Source organism: Hippocampus bargibanti, linkage group LG11 (genome assembly GCF_051943395.1).
Source record: "Hippocampus bargibanti isolate YZ-2025 linkage group LG11, ASM5194339v1, whole genome shotgun sequence".
In the NCBI taxonomy this organism is placed as follows: Eukaryota; Metazoa; Chordata; class Actinopteri; order Syngnathiformes; family Syngnathidae; genus Hippocampus; species Hippocampus bargibanti.
Genome location: NC_142744.1, coordinates 17,884,926 through 17,903,697, shown reverse-complemented (window position 1 = coordinate 17,903,697; position 18,772 = coordinate 17,884,926). Strand labels below are relative to the sequence as shown.

Genomic DNA, 18,772 nt, shown 5'->3' with positions numbered 1-18,772 from the left:
TCGATTAAATAATTTATTCAGTGTCATTTTGAGGCATCAGGGCTGGGAAATGGCAACAAAGCCGTGTAAGGAATTAATCAGCCCGTTTCCACAGGCTGATTAATTCCTTACATGGAGCTTTGTCGCCCTCTTCTGCCTCTTTTTGGTCCTACACGAAGTTTTCAGACCAAAGTACAGCAAAACGCATTGACGTGATGGAAGGACTGCTACAATGTGTCCTTTTTTCGGTCAGGGGCGTTCCTTCAGTGATGTAACGTGAGGACTCGTCACCAACTCAAAAACAAGACTTACGGAATATTCAGTGCGAGTGTTAAAATGCAAAATATAGCTATATGCGGTGGAATCTTTGTAAAATACGCTCAGTAGAAGTCATTTGACGCCATTTTACAAATTATGGACACAACTTGTCCGGAGACGTCAGTTGTCCTTTAATTGATGCTAAATATGCGGTTGTTATTTGTTAAGGCATTTAAAGGACAACCGACACCATTTTTTTTTGTTTCCTAACTGACATCAGAAAAACATTTTATAGCATCTAAAATACGCAAAGCACGCAGGCTGATATTTTTAGTCAAATGAAAAACACCAATAAAAATGACTAAGTGACCAAAAACTACTTCAAAATGAAACCGGAAATGGCCAGTTTCAGAAGGTCCCGCCCCCTTGTTTGTGACATCACACCAATATGCTTTCCTTGCTCGAGAATCAAAACAATGGCAGAAATAGTTCGGAAGAGGAAAGCATAAATGTTTGCAATCGATTAAAGAAGTAATTCCGCGTCATTTTGAGGCATATGGACTGAAATGTAGCATCCCAGAAAATACACAAAATGGTGCCCAAGCACCGTTGGAAATGGGCTGATTTCTCTGCTGGAAATTTGTGTCAGCTCGTATCACATAGTAGTCTTGGTGCAACACACAACGATTCATCATCGCGTTATGTGTTTTCCTTCTTATTTCGCCATCAACACGGACCAACATGATGTTTTCAGACCAAACAAAGTAAAGTACTGTACTGTAAAATGCATTGTGTGTCGCTTTCTCGGTCAGTGACAATACCTACCGTGACGTCACTTCGAGCATCGTCACCAACTCAAAAACAAGACTTCCTGAGTATTCAGCGCAAGTCTTAAAATGTAAAATATAGCTATATGCGGTGGAATCTTTGTAAAATATGCTCAGTAGAAGTCATTTGAAGTGATTTTACAAATTACTGACACAACTTGTCCGGAGGCGTCGGTTGTCCTTTAAGTTACTTGAGTACAAAGAGGCGTCACTTTACCTGGTTAAATGACGACTCGATTCATGGACTTCCATCTCAGTGCTTTTGAAGTCGTTGAGCTCTTTTCGAATGGCTGCCTGCATAAGAAAAACAAGGACGGAGAATGAATATCCATGGCAAAGCTTTTCATGTTTTCTTGCAAGCACATTGAAAGAGAAACTGGATGATAAAAAGCACACCAGACAGTTCTTTTGGATTTTCACATTTTGGGTTACAGATATAGAATCACAATTGAACATTTTCAATGTCAAAATCAGAGGTGAAATTTGGCACTTTTGTAAAGCCAACCGTAGTTGAATATTCAGAAAAAAAAATGTCCCAAACCCATTGATATTATACATATGAACAGACAAGCTCATTCTTGCACTCTTTTCAACATGATTCCCCCATGAGAGTTCAAAGACTAGACTATCACTGTATGTAGTCTAAAGTTCAAAGGCCAACACTTTGAACTTTAGACTACATACAATGATAGCTTGGCTTACGAACGCTTTAGCTAACGAACTTTTCGCCTTACAAACGTTAAATTCGCGAGAGTATAATGTTGGCATACAAACTATTTTTGCGGTAAACACACGGAGCGCCACAATGAGTGATGTGTCATTCGCAAACGAGCTGGTTTTTGAGCTCCTAACAAGGAACTGAAAATGGCAGTCAGCTTTTTCCCCCTCTATTCCCCGCCCCTAGTCTTCGGTTAAAGCCGCCGTAGTAGCGGAGGGAGGAGACACATGCAGCAAGACACAAGCAGCAGTGAGCAGGGGGGAGGGGTTACAGAAACGTGCACACGCACACACACACATACAAGGAAGACGACAGAGCTTGAAACAAAAAAACAAAATTGAAAAAAAAAAAGTGAAAAGGTGAGAACATGGATAGAAAACAGTGAATTTTGGACTCTTTTCAACTTTATTGATAGTTCAAAGGCAGAGTGTAGACTGCAAGGTTAAAATATCCCATCAATCAGGCTCCACAAATAACCCGCAGACGCCATCTGTATAATTTGAAGAGAACCTACAAGCAAGGGAACCAGCTAGTAATGAGGTTTCTCGTGTCGTCTGCCTCATTCTGTTGCAATATTACAACTTCTATGATGTACAACCCAGAGCTATCCATTCCATCAAGCCATCAACGACCATCAGAAAGGTAAATAAAACAACAATATACATTCCAGTTGATTTCTTTAATTACTATTCCATAGCACATTTATTATACATAAAATAAGGTACTGTGTGTAGTTTTAAGGCTTATTCAGTTGAAAATTATATTTTATGGGAACCTGGGATTATTCTCATTTTAATTGTTTCCTATGGAAAATTAATGTTTGGAATAAACACTTTTCGCCTTACACACACTTTCTGGGAACCAATTAAGTTTGTAAGCCAAGGTATTACTGTACCAAGTACCGTATTTTCACGACCAAACGGCGCACCGTGTGCAAAGGCGCAGTCTCATTTATGCGTGCCATTTCTGTATTTAACACACACATTGGGCGCACCGGATGAAAGGACGCAAGTTTTATATACCGGTACATATCCTCTACTGCTATACGTACGTCCGCCTCACAACAACACACAGGCATACAAGTATGCGTATTTAAAAAAACAGATCGGGAGCAAAACTGAGTTTGGTAGTGCTTTATTTATTAATTACAAAGGAATAACATTTTGTAATCATCACTCAGTATGCGTCGGCATGGTAAAAAGGAGCACATTACCGGTACCGACTTTTCCGAAAGCTCAAAACACCGTGCTAGCAGACACGTTAGCCCAAGCATCCACAATCCATTGGCAAACTTTGGCGTAACATCCAGCCCTTTTCGTTTGCCTTAAGAATGACGCCTGCTGGAAATGTCTCTTTAGGCAAAGTCTTTCTTTAAAAAAAATCACAATCGCCGGGAGTTTCTCTCCGTTAGCATGGCAGCCTTTTCGCCAGCTTTTCAGAATAATTCGCCGGCCGTCGCTACAGTAGTCCTGGTCCGCATGGAAAAATCGCACAGTTTCATAAAACGCCAGCACCAAGACGGACCTCCTTGGAAATGTTCAATTTTCATTTCCTCCGCTAGCGTTACTGCTCTGAGGGGGATTGTGACTGTTGAAACGCTCCTTCCGCTCGCTCTTAGCTCGCCGATCGATTGCTTGAAGCTTTCCTCCAACTCCGGCCACCTTGCCTTATGTCCGCCTATTATGTCACGGCGGCTCCATTCCCCTGTTCCTCGGCGTAGTTGATAGCCTTCAGTTAAAATAAACGGATCTTCATAACCATGTCTCTTTGCCATTTTCAGGGTTGTTAAAACAGCAATGTTCTACATAAAGCACATACCTGTTCGTTTATACACAAACCACGCCCGCACACCCCCCTCGTTTTCTCTACACGTCCTCCTCATGGTGGTCTCTAACACGTCCGCACTACAGGGCGCACCGCACATTTTGATAAAAATCTGAGACGTTTATATGCGCCTTATGGTCGTGAAAATATGGTATGTAGTATATAGTCACCCCTCCCCCCAAAAAAGATTGCCAGCACTTGCTTTAAAGGCCAACCAACGTCTCCGGACAAGTTGTGTCCATAATTTGCAAAATGGCTTCAAATGACTTCTACTGAGCGTATTTTACAAAGATTCCACCGCATATAGCTATATTTTACGTTTTAAGACTCGCGCTGAATATTCAGGAAGTCGTTTTTGAGTTGGTGACGAGTCCGTACGTGACGTCACTAAAGGATCGGACCGGAAAAAGACGCATTGTAGCGGTCCTTCCATCACGTCAATGTATTTTGCTGTACTTGTTTGTTCTGGGGACCTCGTGTTGCACCCAAAAGCCGCCAGAAGAGGGCGTCCAAGCGCCATATAAGGAATTTATCAGCCTGTGGAAACAGAGGTGGCCACAGGAGGTCGCCATTTTGTGCCTCTTTTATTGGGTGAGAGATTTCCCCCCAATGTTGCCTCAAAATGGCACAAATAAATTCTTTAATCGATTGCAAATATGTATGCTTTCCTCTTCAGGACTATTTGAATCATATTCCTAACTGGATGTGTAACAAGAAAGCATATTCTCCGAATCTGAAGCTATTTTTTTGATTCTCCAGCAATGCAAGACGTCTTGGCGTGACGACATGAACTGGGGGCGGGACTTTCTGAAAATGCCCAATTCGCAGCTGTCATTTTTATTGGTGTTTTGCATTTGACTAAAAATATATACTGCGTGTTTTGGGTATTTTAGATGCTATAAAACGTTTTTCTGATGTCAGTTAAAAAAACAAAAAGTGACGTCGGTTGTCCTTTAACACACTGGTACAGTAATTGTAAATTCCATTTTATTGGACACGGGACAAATGGGACCATGTAAGAGAAGACACAGCGTGCAGTAACTTTGTTGCAGATTTTCATTTTTGTGTAATTTGGGTCACTTTAGAAACACTCATCAAATTTCAGACCAAAAGAATAACATTATTATCTCTTCTTATGAAGCAGAGAGTTCTTTAAAGGACAACTGACGTCACTTTTTTGTTTTTTAACTGAGACCAGAAAAACGTTTTATAGCACCTAAAATACCCAAAACACGCAGTATGATATTTTTAGTCAAATGCAAAACACCAATAAAAATGACTTAAAGTGTCCAAAATCTGCAAAGAATTGAGCTGTGAATTGGGCATTTTCAGAAAGTCCCGCCCCCCTTTCGTGACGTCACGCCAAGACGTCTCGCATTGCTTGTGAATCTAAACAATGGCTTCAGATTCGGAGGATATGCTTTCTTGTTACTCATCCAGTTATGAATATGATTCAAATAGTCCTGATGAGCAAAGCATACATGTTTGCAATCGATTAAAGAATTTATTCGGGCCATTTTGAGGCAAACGGGCGGGGGGAGGAATGTCTCACCCAAGAAGAGGCAGAAAAATGGCGACCAGCTCCGGTGAGAATGAATCAGCACGTTTCCACAGGTTGATACTATCTTTCCATGGAGTTTGCCTCCCTCTGCTGGCGGCTTTTGGGTGTAAGACATGGTTTAAAAAAAAAAAACAGTACAGCAAAATACATTGACGTGATGGAAAGACGCTACAATGCGTCTTTTTTACGGTGAGGAGGCAGTCCTTTTCTGACGTCACGTACGGACTCGTCACCAACTCAAAAACAAGACTTCCTGAATGTTCAGCGTGAGTCTTAAAACGTGAAATATAGCTATATGCGGTGGAATCTTATTAAAATACTCTCAGTAGAAGTCATTTGAAGCCATTTTACAAATTATGGACACAACTTGTCCGGAGACGTCGGTTGTCCTTTAAAGTGGAAGACAAAATATTAAAATACGCCCTTGATGTTGGAAGCGGAAAGTAGACACGTCGGCAGCTCGCCATCCCCGCGGCGCCACTCGTCCGATTAGTCCCTTACGTAAGGGGAGCTATTGCGTAATCAAAACAGCCAGTGCCCCCGTGATTTCCACGAATGGTCCTCAGGTGTGATCTTGCATGTTCACAAGATTAGGAAAAAAAGGAGGGGAAAGGGAGAACAAAAGCGAAAGCCGAAGAACACAGATTGCGCTTGGGGGCTTCTACATCCCATGAGTGTCACGTTTGGAATAAACCTCCAAAAAACTATTTAGTGATCTGTCTCTGAAAATGAATAAAGTTGTCATTGACACAACGTAGTTGTCTCCAAATGATTGGCATAACTTGAGAATGAAACGTCACTTTGTATCTGTCACGATCTGGTTGGTGATCAACGGGTGGCGCTGTCCAGTGACGTGCGGTGAGGTTCATGGCTGGTGAGGCACTGACGTCATCACAGTCAGATTTACAAACATGAACTCTACAGAGTAACTTATTCACAATTTGATTGGCAACAGTTAACATGTTTTGTTTAAAATGTCATGTCAGCATTCTTTAGATAAACTGTAGCATAGAAAAAAAGAATTAAAAAAAGAACATTATTATCGTGTTACCTTTACTTGTAAATGAATTCCATGCGCTGCTGCTTCTGAAGAAAGGCAACTATACCTTCTTTGTAGCTTTGTACCTTCCTTATCTTTCTTCAGTTTTAAGTACCTCTATTTCTTTCAATTTAGATACATAATCCTCAATCCTGAAAATAAGGCCAAGCAACACGAAAAAATGACTGGATGGTTGCCCTTAACTTGCTAACTGTTTACTGAAGCTTGCTCTCACTAATTCTATTATTCTGCAGCCGAGGAGTCGCAAAAAGAATCTCTGGAATCACAAGCGCCCCCTGTCATGCGACACGAGAACTGTGTGCCTCACCTATGCACACAGTTTTGATAAAAATAAAATTAAATAAACACTGTAGTACAGTGTTTATAATGTACAGTGACTGTACATTATATAAACCAGCTAAAGTGTACAAATTTAGTTCATATACTAAAAGTGTTTGAACACTTTAATCGCGATATGCAGAGGGGCAGCAATGCGGTCTCACTGCAGAGCAAGCCAGCACAGTTAGCATAGTTATTGCGCAATCCATGGTGAGGCTTGCCTCACCGCTCGTCTCCACTTAGTATTTGAACGGTAAATGTGAAAAATCAGCGATTTTGAAAAAAAAAAATCCAAAAATGGTGAAGTTAAATGGAAAAGAACTTATTTCCATGATGACAGGTGAGGCACAGCCTCACCTGACTGCACGTCACTGGCGCTGTCGGCCCCACCCTCAGTTGCACAGATGTTGGTCGTCTTCATCAGTGGCAGTTAAAAGGACTCCCGGCACGACCATTCAGTGTCGGGTCATTGTACTGTGTAATGTGTTTACTGCACCCTGTCAGGTTCCTTTCATCTTGGCAGACTTTGTCTTGTTTTTCTTTTAGACTTTTCTGTTCAGGTGACTTTAATGTTTTAGATTTTGTTCCTGCCGATTTTATTTTAACACAATTTGTCAAACACATCATGCTGCTCCCTCCTGCCTGCTTTTTTGGGATCCTCAACCACCATCACCACCTTGCGAACCGTGACAGTATCGGTGCACCTTTTCCTTTATGAAAAGCAAGCAGCAACTGCAATTAAACCGAAGATGTCAGTTTTGGCCTGCTACCTTTCTTCACCTATGAGCCAGATTTGCTCTTTGTCAAGGTGCTCGAGAAATGCCAAAATATTCGTATTTATTTATTTATTTTTAACCCTTTTGTGCACCCCGTAACCAAATAACAAACTGTTCATAATATTCAATCAGTGGCGGACCGTCAAGGCCTGCAAAGCCTTCTTTACTAGCCTAAAGATATCTGAAACACGGACTGATTGATTAATTATGTTTTGACCATGAATTCTTATTAAATAATTCCAAATTGTCTTTCAGCTTCCTTTCATTACTTTTCTCCTGTTGTGCTGCTTGCAGACGTGTGTTTTCATATTTAAGCATTTACCCAATCACATTTCAGCCATCATTTGTTACCAGGGTCAGATATCTACCTGGACGCCTTCACAATTAGTTCTGCGGGCCCTGACGCACCACATTTGTCGATCAAACTGTTGCTCTCACGATCAGATTTCGAGTTGGCAACCTAAAAAGGGGTACCAACGCCTTTTTGAAGGTGCTGGTCAAAGTCAGAGCTTTCGCAAACTATGATTAGCTAGTCATGAGGCAATCATGGTTTGCGAAAATTGCTCTGACAGGGCTAGCACAATGTATCGGCATAAGCAAATATATTGTCTTGATTTAATAGCAGTTTTGCCAACCCACAATGGCTGAAGGAGAAGAAGAAATTGATTTGGTTGGAGATTTACTGTTAAAGACGGACTTTGAGAAAAAAAATGGACATCATTAAGAATGGTCAGTCAGTCATTTCCTGGCTAATGGTACCCTGTAGTGGACTCGTAGTAAATCACATCACTTTTTTCAGTCTGGATTGATTCAGACGCAATACTACTGAAGGCCTAGCGATGAAGTGTGCGGCCCGCCAATGCATTCAATGTTACGGATGTAAACAAGGTAGGAGCTCTGACGTTGAATAGCTAATTAAGTATGGCATATTTGTACGTTTTCCTGATAATTAAACCGCCAAAATGTTCTCATACATACACTCTCGTCAACTGCACGCAGGTGTAGTTGGAAGTTGTGAGTCGCAGTTACTTAGCGAGGCAGTAGGCAGCACTGAGCTTTGCCTGGCGACTAGTGCAGCTGAAAAACAGGATGGAGTCATTCCTAAGTCAGAAGTCATGTGCTGAATAGGCAACATTTTGGACTAGTATCATTCTCACAAAGGCATTACATGTAAAGATGGAGAAGTCGTGCTAAAGTCACATAAGATTGACATGTGGCTATTCAATACTCGAATAAATGTGTGGGTGATTGAGTACACTTATCACAGAAATCTGGCCCAAACTTCTTTAAAATTGAGAAAATCATATTGTGAAAAGCAAAATATCCTCATTCTGCAGTGATTTATTTTGTTTGTTTTCACAAAACAGATCTGAGTTTTGCTTTTGACTTTCAGGGTCTGCACAATTAATGACCCCAGACTTCTGTTACAGTGGATAGTCTAATTTTAAATGTATTTATTTTTCAGGTTTCAATTCAGGTTTGCCAAAGCCCCTGCCTCACTGAGTGGCAAAGGTTTCGAAGTGTGTGGGCAATACCAAAGTTTTTTTTTTTTTTCTTTTGTCAAGGTTCACTCAATGCTGTAAAGACATTTGCCAGACATTTAAGAACTAAATAGTTTTTTTCTTGTCGGCAACAAATTTTGAAAGTGTTGAAATATTTTTGTCCGACTCAAAATTGCTGGTGAACGTATTTATGACCTTGAACATTCGCTACATGTGCATGCACTTGCAAGCCTTCATTCACTGCTCAGTGAAAAATGTTTTTGGACAAGGAAATATTTTGTGCTGCCATAATTTAAGAAAACAAAAACAGCTGATTGCATAAAAAAGTCAGGTAATTCATTATATACATATTTATGTATGTGGAACTGTCGTGGCTTGGAATTGAAGCGGATTTACGTGGGACAGGAGATGTGAGACAATCTCTTTTCTTCAATGAATGCTACAGCTTCATGTTTGCTTTCAACATTTAGCTTTTAGTAGACGTGCACATTCCACTGATCCACTGGTGAAAAAGACTTTGATCCTCTCCTCTTTGATCTAGAACTGCTTCACGTAACAAAGTGTAAGACCAGAGTAAAGTACAGAAAGTGCTTAAGAATGAATGACTGTGTCTTTGTGTTGTCATATTTGTTATTTTTTTTTTTTTTTGTTCTTTTGACTTCGAGATGGCGCCAAGAGAGTGGCTGCCTTTCCAGCAGCTCCTGTATTTTGTTTTTCTACTTCTTCCTTTTCTTTCATCTTCCTTTTATAACTTTGCTGCTGGGAAATGTAAATTTCTCCAGTGCAAGACTAATAAAGGTAATTCCAATCCAATCCAATATACAAATCACATTTAATGTTGAATAAAACCTGGACTTTGGGTCCTGAAAAAAAATGCTCCTAATTATAATTTCGCCCCTCAATTTGCAAAACGTAATTAATTTTGAAACATTTGTACCCATGATTTGTTAACTGGGAATACAGGCAGAATATATCTAATGAAACAAGAAGCACTACTGGCCTTGTCAGCTGCGGTGAGTCGTGTCCACGGTTTATCTGCCCGTCGGTCGTAGTCTTGTGCATCTGAGACCTCCACATAGTCACTAAATCGGATGAGGATTTTGGCCTGTCTCAGCTCCTCCACGGTGGGCCTCTGGCTCAGCTAGAACAACAACAGCTGTATCAAAAGTGTGTCGACAGTCACGCTGTCAGTTTGAATGATGTTTATTTTGGTGGTGTAAAACCTGAATGTCAACAATTTTGTGTCATCAAATGTCTTACGGCGGGACAATTTGGAGTTTGCACATTACCAGGTGTCTATTTGAAGTAAGGAGAGGAATTCAAATGAGAGTGTATTTGAAGACAGATGGTTTTATGAAGAGGTATTTACAACCATAATCACACCCCATCAGAGTATATTTGATGTCAGGTGTTTGTGGAGGCATGCAATTATTTACCTGCAGAGAGTAACGGCAATCATTTTGATGCCGGGCATGTATTTAAGAAGGCATTTAATTTCTAAAAGCAGGTGTCTATGCCAGGCAAGGTGTTTTAAGACATGCCTCGTTGAAGAAGGATCTTCAATAAGGTCAAACCTTTTATTTTAATGTCAATGTGAACTTGTCTATTTACAATTCTTCCTGAACCCATCCAGCCCTGTCTAATACCAAAGTAGTGCTTTGGTGCCATCACATGGCATCTATAGGCAATTAGTACAGTGACACCTTAGCTTACGAACTTAATTGGTTCTCAGACAGAGTGCGTAAGGCGAAACGTTTGTATCACAAAAAATAATTTCCCATAGGAAACCATTAAGATGAGAATAATCCGTTCCCAGGTCCCCATAAAACAAGTTTCTACTTTCTAATTTTCTAAGCCTTAAAACTACACAAAATGTACCTTATTTTATGTACGTCTGTGTAAGCTCTCAGTCGTACAGGAGTGGTCCATCGATGAGAAGGTTTCTTCAGCCGTCATCTGTACAAAAGTGAAGGTTTCGGACGTTTCGCCTCCTATCCAAGAGGCTTCGTCAGCGAACTAAAGTGACATTATTTTATGTATAATAAATATGTTATGGTATTATAATTCAAGAAATAAACAGTACAGTATAATAAAGTCATTTTATTTACGTTTGTGATGGTCGTTGATGGCTTGATGGAATGGATAGCTTTTTGCATAAAGTGTCTCAAGGAGCTCTGGGTTGTACATCTTGGAAGTTGTGATATTGCAACAGCAACACATGCAAGCAGACACACTAGAAACATCATTAATAGCGGGTTCCCTTGCTTCTCTTTTCATTTCAAATTGAACTGATGGCAAGTGCAGGTTATTTGTGCAGCCTGATTGATGGGAATTTTAACCTTGCAGTCTGAAACCAGTCAAAGTTTCACTGTTTTCTATCCATTTTGTCACTTTTCTGTCGTCTGCCTGTCACTTTAATGTTGAAACCACCTCCCCTCACTGCTGCGTTCTTGATCAATCACGTGGTTTTAACCGACGACTGGAGGCGGGGAATAGAGGACCACAACAAGCCGGATGCCACTTTCTTTTAGAACGGGCTCGTTCGCGAACGACACATCACTCATTGTCGCAGCTCCGTGTGTATCCCGAAAAATAGTTTGTATAACAAGGTATGTTCATAAATTTAACGTTCGTAAACCGAAAAGTTCGTAAGCCAAGGGGTTCGTAAACCGAGGTATCACTGTATATGAATTCTTTGGGTGGTGCAACAACTATTTGTGCTTTTTTGCTACCATTATTTTGAGTAAGCAAGCAAGTTTTACGAACCGCATTTTCCGGTGTATAAAGAGCACTGGAGCCTCACCCTCAATTAGTGAAAAAAGCTTTCCAAATATAATGCTGGTAATGGTTTTCTTAATATAAAGCACACCACATCATAAGGTGCTACAGTAGAGGCTGGGGTTACACACTACTTTGACAGGGGGAATAGGAGTCGGTGGGTGCTGACAGTAATTGCAAGACCTGTTGTGGCTAAATATTACTTCACATATCAGGCACACCTGCGTATAGAACACAGGGTCATCCTTTGAAGAAAATTAAGGCTTTTGGGTGCGCCTTGTGAACTGGAAAATTCACTACTTGAAATATGCCATCTAATAGAACAGCTAGGGTGGTGCGGGATGGGGGGCATGACAAATTTGAATCATGTTTTAACAATGATTTTGTCATTTAATAATATCACTACTGTTCTTATCTTACACGACTTTTAAAGAAAGTAACATCGACAATGATTCGTTGTTTGTATCACCTGCGTATAAGCAGTGTCTGAAACTCATGACAAAAAGTTAGCGGACACCCGGGCAGACAACTCTGAAAAGTTGCCTGCCCGGCCATAAACTTGCCTGTCCCATTTTGCACAACTTGAAACACAATAAGACGACTAATAGCAAAAAAAAAAAAAAAAACAACAACATGTTGCAAAGTATAAGGGATTTTTTTTGAATTAAGGAAGTACCTACCACAAATGCTCCCTTGATTAATTTATGGTACCGATGTCACTTTTTTGTTTCTTAACTGACATGAGAAAAACGTTTCATAGCATCTAAAATACCCAAAACAAGCAGTATGATATTTTTATTCAAATGCAAAACACCAATAAAAATGACTTAAAGTGTCCAAAATCTGCAAAACAATTGAGCTGCGAATTGGGCATTTTCAGAAAGCCCGCCCCCAGTTCGTGACGTCACGCCAAGACGTCTTGCATTGCTGCAGAATCAAAACAATGGCTTCAGATTCGGAGAATATGCTTTCTTGTTACACATCCAGTTATGAATATGATTCAAATAGTTCTGAAGAGGAAAGCATACATGTTTGCAATCGATTAAAGAATTTATTCCGTGCCATTATGAGGCAACATTGAGGGGAGATGTCTCAACGAAAAAGAGGCACAAAATGGCGACCTCCTGTGGCCACCTCTGTTTCCACAGGCTGATAAATTCCTTATGTGGAGCTTGGACGCCCTCTTCTGGCGGCTTTTGGGTGCAACATGAGGTCCCCAGACCAAACAAGTGCAGAAAAATACATTGACGTGATGGATGGACCGCTACAATGCGTCTTTTTTTCAGTCAGCGGCGTTCCTTTCGTGATGTCAAGTACGGACTCGTCACCAACTCAACTTCCTGAATATTCAGCGCGAGTCTTAAAACGTAAAATATAGCTATATGCGGTGGAATCTTATTAAAATACGCTCAGTCATTTGAAGAAAATAAAGGCTTTTGGGTACACCTTATTCATCGGAAAATACGGTAGTATTGGGAAAGTCTTTATTTTACTAATGTTTACTTCATTATTTACAATAAATTGTTTTACCAGTGAGTTAATTATATAAATGACCAAAAATAAGTTGGAAAAAAAATTCCGGGAATGCAAAAAAAAAAAAAAAAATATCCCACACTGTTGACACTAATTTGGCCCAGCATTTGTTTCCATTCAAGAACAGCCCCACCATGCACTGCTTTAAGACTTGCTTTTAACATTGAAGGCACATTTTCTAAATCTATTCTGCATTTAAAACCAAATAATGCCACTTGCGGGGAGTTTGGTTTTATCAGTCTCACTGCACGAACAAGACACATACTGTACAATGCAGCAGATGTCGGATCATTGCGATTTTTTTCCCTTTTCCCCAGGAAGCCTGCAGGGTTGCAGGAAGAGTTGCTTAATTGAAAACGACAGGAACACGCTCAACACCTCTCCACGGGGTCCAAGGGTTTTGGCAGCAGACATACTGCCGGGGCCAAGGGCAACTAGGACAAGCGTCAGCCAGGAGGGAACACATAACAATGGCCCGCCTACCATTTGTCGTGTTGCATCGACTCACCTTTCGAGTCAGCCGCCGCTTGATCTCACACTTCTCCTCGATTTCTTCTTGCTCGTTGCGAGCTGCGCAGAAGGACGAGCGTTAATGCAGTTATGCAATTATCAACCGGGAAAGCAAACATGCACTCTGCCTCATGTGGCCAATTAGAGAGCAATGTTCAACTAAAGCGAATATGCTTGTGTAACCTCAAATAGCATTTATCATTCATTGGCTGTTTAATAGTATTAGCAATGCATGTCAGGGGAACGCGATTGCTTTGCTCTTCCAACGTTTCCCTTTGGTGCGTGCTTGTGATTGCATTGACTAGCCAACTGGATTAAAATAGAAGTCCCATCTCATTAAAATGCGCATGTAATTAAGCGGCCAAGCTTGCCATCTTGTGATGTTCGTGTGTTGGCATTTTTCTGTTCTTTTGAGATTGAGTACCTGAATACATGTGCAAAATCTGCTTGAGCGCATTATATATTAAATATGCCTTTTTAGTATCCATTCTTTATCGTCTTTTCAAAAGAATGCCACGTTTTTTTTTTGTATAGCGGTTGATAATTTGCTAAAGTTCACAATGCACAGCCCTGAAAGTTGCTTTTGCTCTGCCATTATACTTTTATTATGGTCAGCAATGAAGTTTTTTTCCTATTCGGCCTTAGTTGGAATATTGCTATGAAGTTTTTCTTTTTTGCATGTGCATACCTCGTGGCATTGTAAAAAAATATATAACATTACAATTGAACAATGTTTGCTTAATTTCTTAATTAGTGGTAAAATGACTGCCAAGTGCTCTAAAATGCAACATGGTTTCCCTAAAATGTCACAAATCTATCTCTATATATTTTTGTTGACTATCTGTTGATGGAAAAAAAAAGTCAGAAATTACTCCAATTGAGGTATTCAACCAAAATGTGTCTTGAATTTATCTTAGTTTTACTCCCATCTCTGTGACTGTTTTATTTGCTGTATATGGTAGTTGTCCATGTAGAGAGCTTTGTTACAGCTTCAGCTGTTGCTAAAGCGCAATATAAACATTTACCGTGTTGACTCATCTGCAAAGCCTCCGGGTGTAACAGAAATGTTGGTAAATCACACTCTGATGTCAACGTCAGAGTACCGGGGGCAAAAACGCTGCGCCTTTCAAATATAACTTCGGTGTGGGCCAATGCTAAGAAACCAATCTTGCCACAGTCTACTTTCTCGGGGAACACTGTTCGCCTTTTGCAACATGAAACATCAGGCCGCGATGAAATAAATTGAGGGATTCGTTCATCAATTCATTCATCAATTGTTCACACTTGATCAATTCTCATTTGACTACTTAAAATAAACGTTAAAAAAATCATTTGTGTCTTTGTGCTTTATCTACATTAGTTGACATACCAAATGTTATGTCATCATTCCACCTGTCTCAGTTCAGCCCAACCATCAACACATTGTTCAGAAATGGTGGTGAACATGCCAACAATATGGTGAATTTCGGAAGGGAAGGACAATATGCATATACATCTGGGTCATTCAATGTGTGTTGAAGTGTGAAAAGTAAAAATTCTCACGTTTGAGGATATTCCTCTGCTCCAGCTCCTCCACCGTTGGCCTCTGACTCAAGCGCCTAGAGAGAAATACAACAATTATCCACATTATTTGACATGTTTCATGTATTGGATGTAGCAGATGTTGTAGCAATGTTAGACATTGGATCATGACTTCAAATAGTTTGGACATTGGAAGTGTATTTCATCCAAATACATACAGACACAGTAAAACAAGAAGGTTATTTAAATTGATAAGCAGCTGTAGTGACGAAGATAACTGAAACAATTGTTGGTATTCTTATTATAGAAACTGTGTCAGGGCCCTGCTTTAGAGCTGTCGGCAAGCACAGTGTTGTCACCTCATTAATAATAACAGCTATCCGGAAGTGCCCGTTCAGTATGAAGGTTTAATCTAAGCATGGCCGTATCTTTAAAGAAAAAAAAAAAAGAAAAAAAAAATGATCTCAAAATAGTCCAACGTCCCCAGAAAAGAAAAAAGAGGAAGGGTGACTCCAAGCAACAAAAGGATGGCTTCATCGGAAGCAAACTTGAACAGAATCCAATTGAACACCTGAAGTGTGAATATGCAAATCTGACAGACTTGCAGCACCATTTCAAAAAGTAATTAATTAATAAAAAATAAGAGTGGCCAAAAAGGGGGCAATATGTGCCATATTGATAGACTCCTACACACAAAGAATTCAATTGCCAATGCAACTTTTCCCCCATCCTTACACCGCATGAATCTTCGGTGATCCAATCTGCACAAAAGGCGTCAATTGCACAATAAAAGCTGTTGCAATTTGGGACACTTCACATGTCCAATTTTGTTGCTCATTTAACAAATGTTTTCTTTTAAAGCGGAAATGAATCGTCTTTACAAATGTATGCAATTATTAGAAACAGTAAATAGATCTTTTTAAACGCTTTGTTACAACTGTGACTTCTACGCGAATATGTTGACTTTCGCAACACCTTAAACCACAGGTGTCAAAGTCAAGGCCCTGGGGCCAAATCCGGCACGCCACACCATTTTTCGGTCCGCAAAAGCAAATCAAACGTGAAATTCCATGATGCTTGATCCTAACCAAAATTTCATATTTTTCGATGCAAGCCATATCAACAATCATTATTCTTAACTTCAGATTTGAAAACTAGTTATTCATTAATTTGTTGTGCGCTCTATATGTAATATTTGGAGGGGATACAACATTTTAATGGCTTCCCCAAATTCATAACGGCCCTCGAGAGGAAACCACAACTACAATGTGGCCCGTGGCAAAAAAATGACTTTGACACCCCGGTCCTAAACTGAGCAGTTTCTTTCTCCAATAACATGCAAGCAGCAAATATGAAAACATACTTTTGACGGCAAAATTTATTTACAGATATTCATCATTGGCGGGCCGTTAGGGCCTGTAAGGCCTTCTCTGCTGGCCTAAAAATATCTTTATCATGGACTAATTAATTATAGTTTATCCATACATTTTCAGCTTCCTTTTGTCACAAATCGAACGAGCCAAAGAGAAGTCTCGCCTCGTTGGAGCGAAATAAGTGGCTGCATCCCAAAATTATCAGACAGGCGTACCGAACAATAACATTTAACAGGAACGTAAATCCGATACTCAAAGCACTGGTCACTACTTTTCCCCTGTTGTGCTGTTTCCAGACGTGTGTTTTTGTATTTAAGCATTTAACCAATCACATGTCAGGCATCATTTGTTAGCAGATCAGAAATCTACCTGGACGCCTTAATCAGTTCTGCATTCTTCGGAGCATAAAAATCGATGGCGATGAAACAGTTGCTTTAACCAATCAGAGTCCGAGTTGGCAACCCAAGGTCTGGATATTCACTAGTGTAACAAGTTTACATTTGACAAACTTTCCAAATTATGTGTAGCCTATTCAGGAGTAGTAGTAGTAGTATTTTGTAGTGTGTACGTGCATCATTCTATATTTACATTTTAAATTTCACTCTCATTGCTGTTGTGTGACGGTCTTCATCGTATTAAAATGTGAGAGACACTTGGACCAAACATTAGCTGTTTGTAAGTCATGGTTCCTGAGGTCCACAATGTTTACAACCTGTTAAGCATTGTTTTGCTACATCCAAAACAGAATCAATCGTGCAGTTTGTTGGTGGCAGCTTTTTTTCTTTTTTTACTTCATTACTAATGATCAAACCACAGTTGGCCAAGACTTTTTCCACCCTTTCCAATAAAAACACAGTTCACATCAACAACACTCAAAGTGTCTTTGCCACAAAGTTACAATAATACATAAACTTCCCAATTTGCTTTTGCTCTCTTGATTCATGTCCCTTAAAGGAAAGGACACTGTACTCAAATCCCAAATGATTTTGCCTAACCTGGCACGAAAGAAATAACCTTACAGGACACAACGCTGTGAAAGCAGCAGAAAGGGAGGAAGAGATGTGTTGGAAACATGACAAGAAAGCAGGCAGGCCTTCTGGGAACGTGCACTACGTTCCAATCGCAGAGGGAGGAAAGCTGTCTGGTGCCAACATGGCTGATAACATTCCCTTCTTTGCTTGCAACAATATTCCTGACTTCTGCTTCCTTTGTAAATGGATGGTGTCAAGGTGGCTTTATGTGGTACTGCGATGTGGAGGAGTCGGATACCGTGTGGTGATTCAGCGTGATGAGCGAGCACTGAAAAGAAGATAACCGAAGGAGTAGGGGTTGGGGGGAACAGACGTGTTGCCAAATTTAGGTCAGAACCATTTTAAGGGCCTCATTTCAGCAAGATCAAGAATTTATCCTTGTCGGGTGTTAACATTGAAACACGAAGGGGTAAAAAGAAATGTTTGAATGGGGGCGGAGGTGGGGAAATAAGACTCAAATTTCCATTAGCTTTATAGCGGCTCTTTTGGAAAGCAAATTGAAATCTTGTCAGCTCAAATTAAGACAAGGTACAGTAAAGTCTCGTTATATCGATATCGGATATATCGATAGTCCCGGTTATATCGATACTATTTCTATGCACGCACGGAGAAAATTACATGCAAACAGGGTCGGATATATCGATAGTCCCGGTTATATCGATATTTTTTCGGACTCCCTTGAATATCGATATAACGAGACTTTACTGTAGTTACTTTGGCAGCCAGAAAGTGTGAGTGTCATTTCTAAAACCTTACTTGTTGCTGACCTATAAACAGCATTGCGATGTGCATTCATGATCCATATCAAACGAAAGCCTGATGTGATTTATTTGTCTGACATCAAACTACTTTTTGACACCGTGTACACTCATGCAGACTGCAAAGGCCCAATGATTGAATGTCTCTCAAAGAATATTCTGATCATTCTGTGATGTGCCCCATTCATATTTCTTAAATATGCGTCATTAGGATCAAAGATGTGTTTTAAACATTCTTTAAAAATCAGAAAATGCATCATTTAATGCAAGGTAGTGAAACTAGGAAGATGTTAAAGTTCTATTCTATGCCAAGCAGTCGGTGATTGGTCGTTTGGCGAGGATGACTGAATGGTACGCACACACCGAATTTGAGCATTGCTATTGGATTGAAAGAGTTAAAGGACAACCGACGTCTCCGGACAAGTTGTGTCCAGAATTTGTAAAA

At 40.1% G+C, this 18,772-nt stretch overlaps 1 protein-coding gene across 2 annotated transcripts in view; it reads right to left on the bottom strand.

The window, feature by feature from the left end:
* Nucleotides 1-18,772, bottom strand: part of LOC148891832 (phosphatase and actin regulator 1) — a 52,780-nt gene that overhangs the window by 2,097 nt on the left and 31,911 nt on the right. For both annotated transcript variants that reach the window (XM_089007635.1, XM_089007633.1), the window contains exons 8-11: nucleotides 15,187-15,242; nucleotides 13,643-13,704; nucleotides 9,820-9,964; nucleotides 1,282-1,354 (exon numbers count right to left, since the gene is read on the bottom strand). In XM_089007635.1, the coding sequence (XP_088863761.1) occupies nucleotides 1,282-1,354; nucleotides 9,820-9,964; nucleotides 13,643-13,704; nucleotides 15,187-15,242 (336 nt within the window). The remainder of the gene's footprint in view (nucleotides 1-1,281; nucleotides 1,355-9,819; nucleotides 9,965-13,642; nucleotides 13,705-15,186; nucleotides 15,243-18,772) is intronic.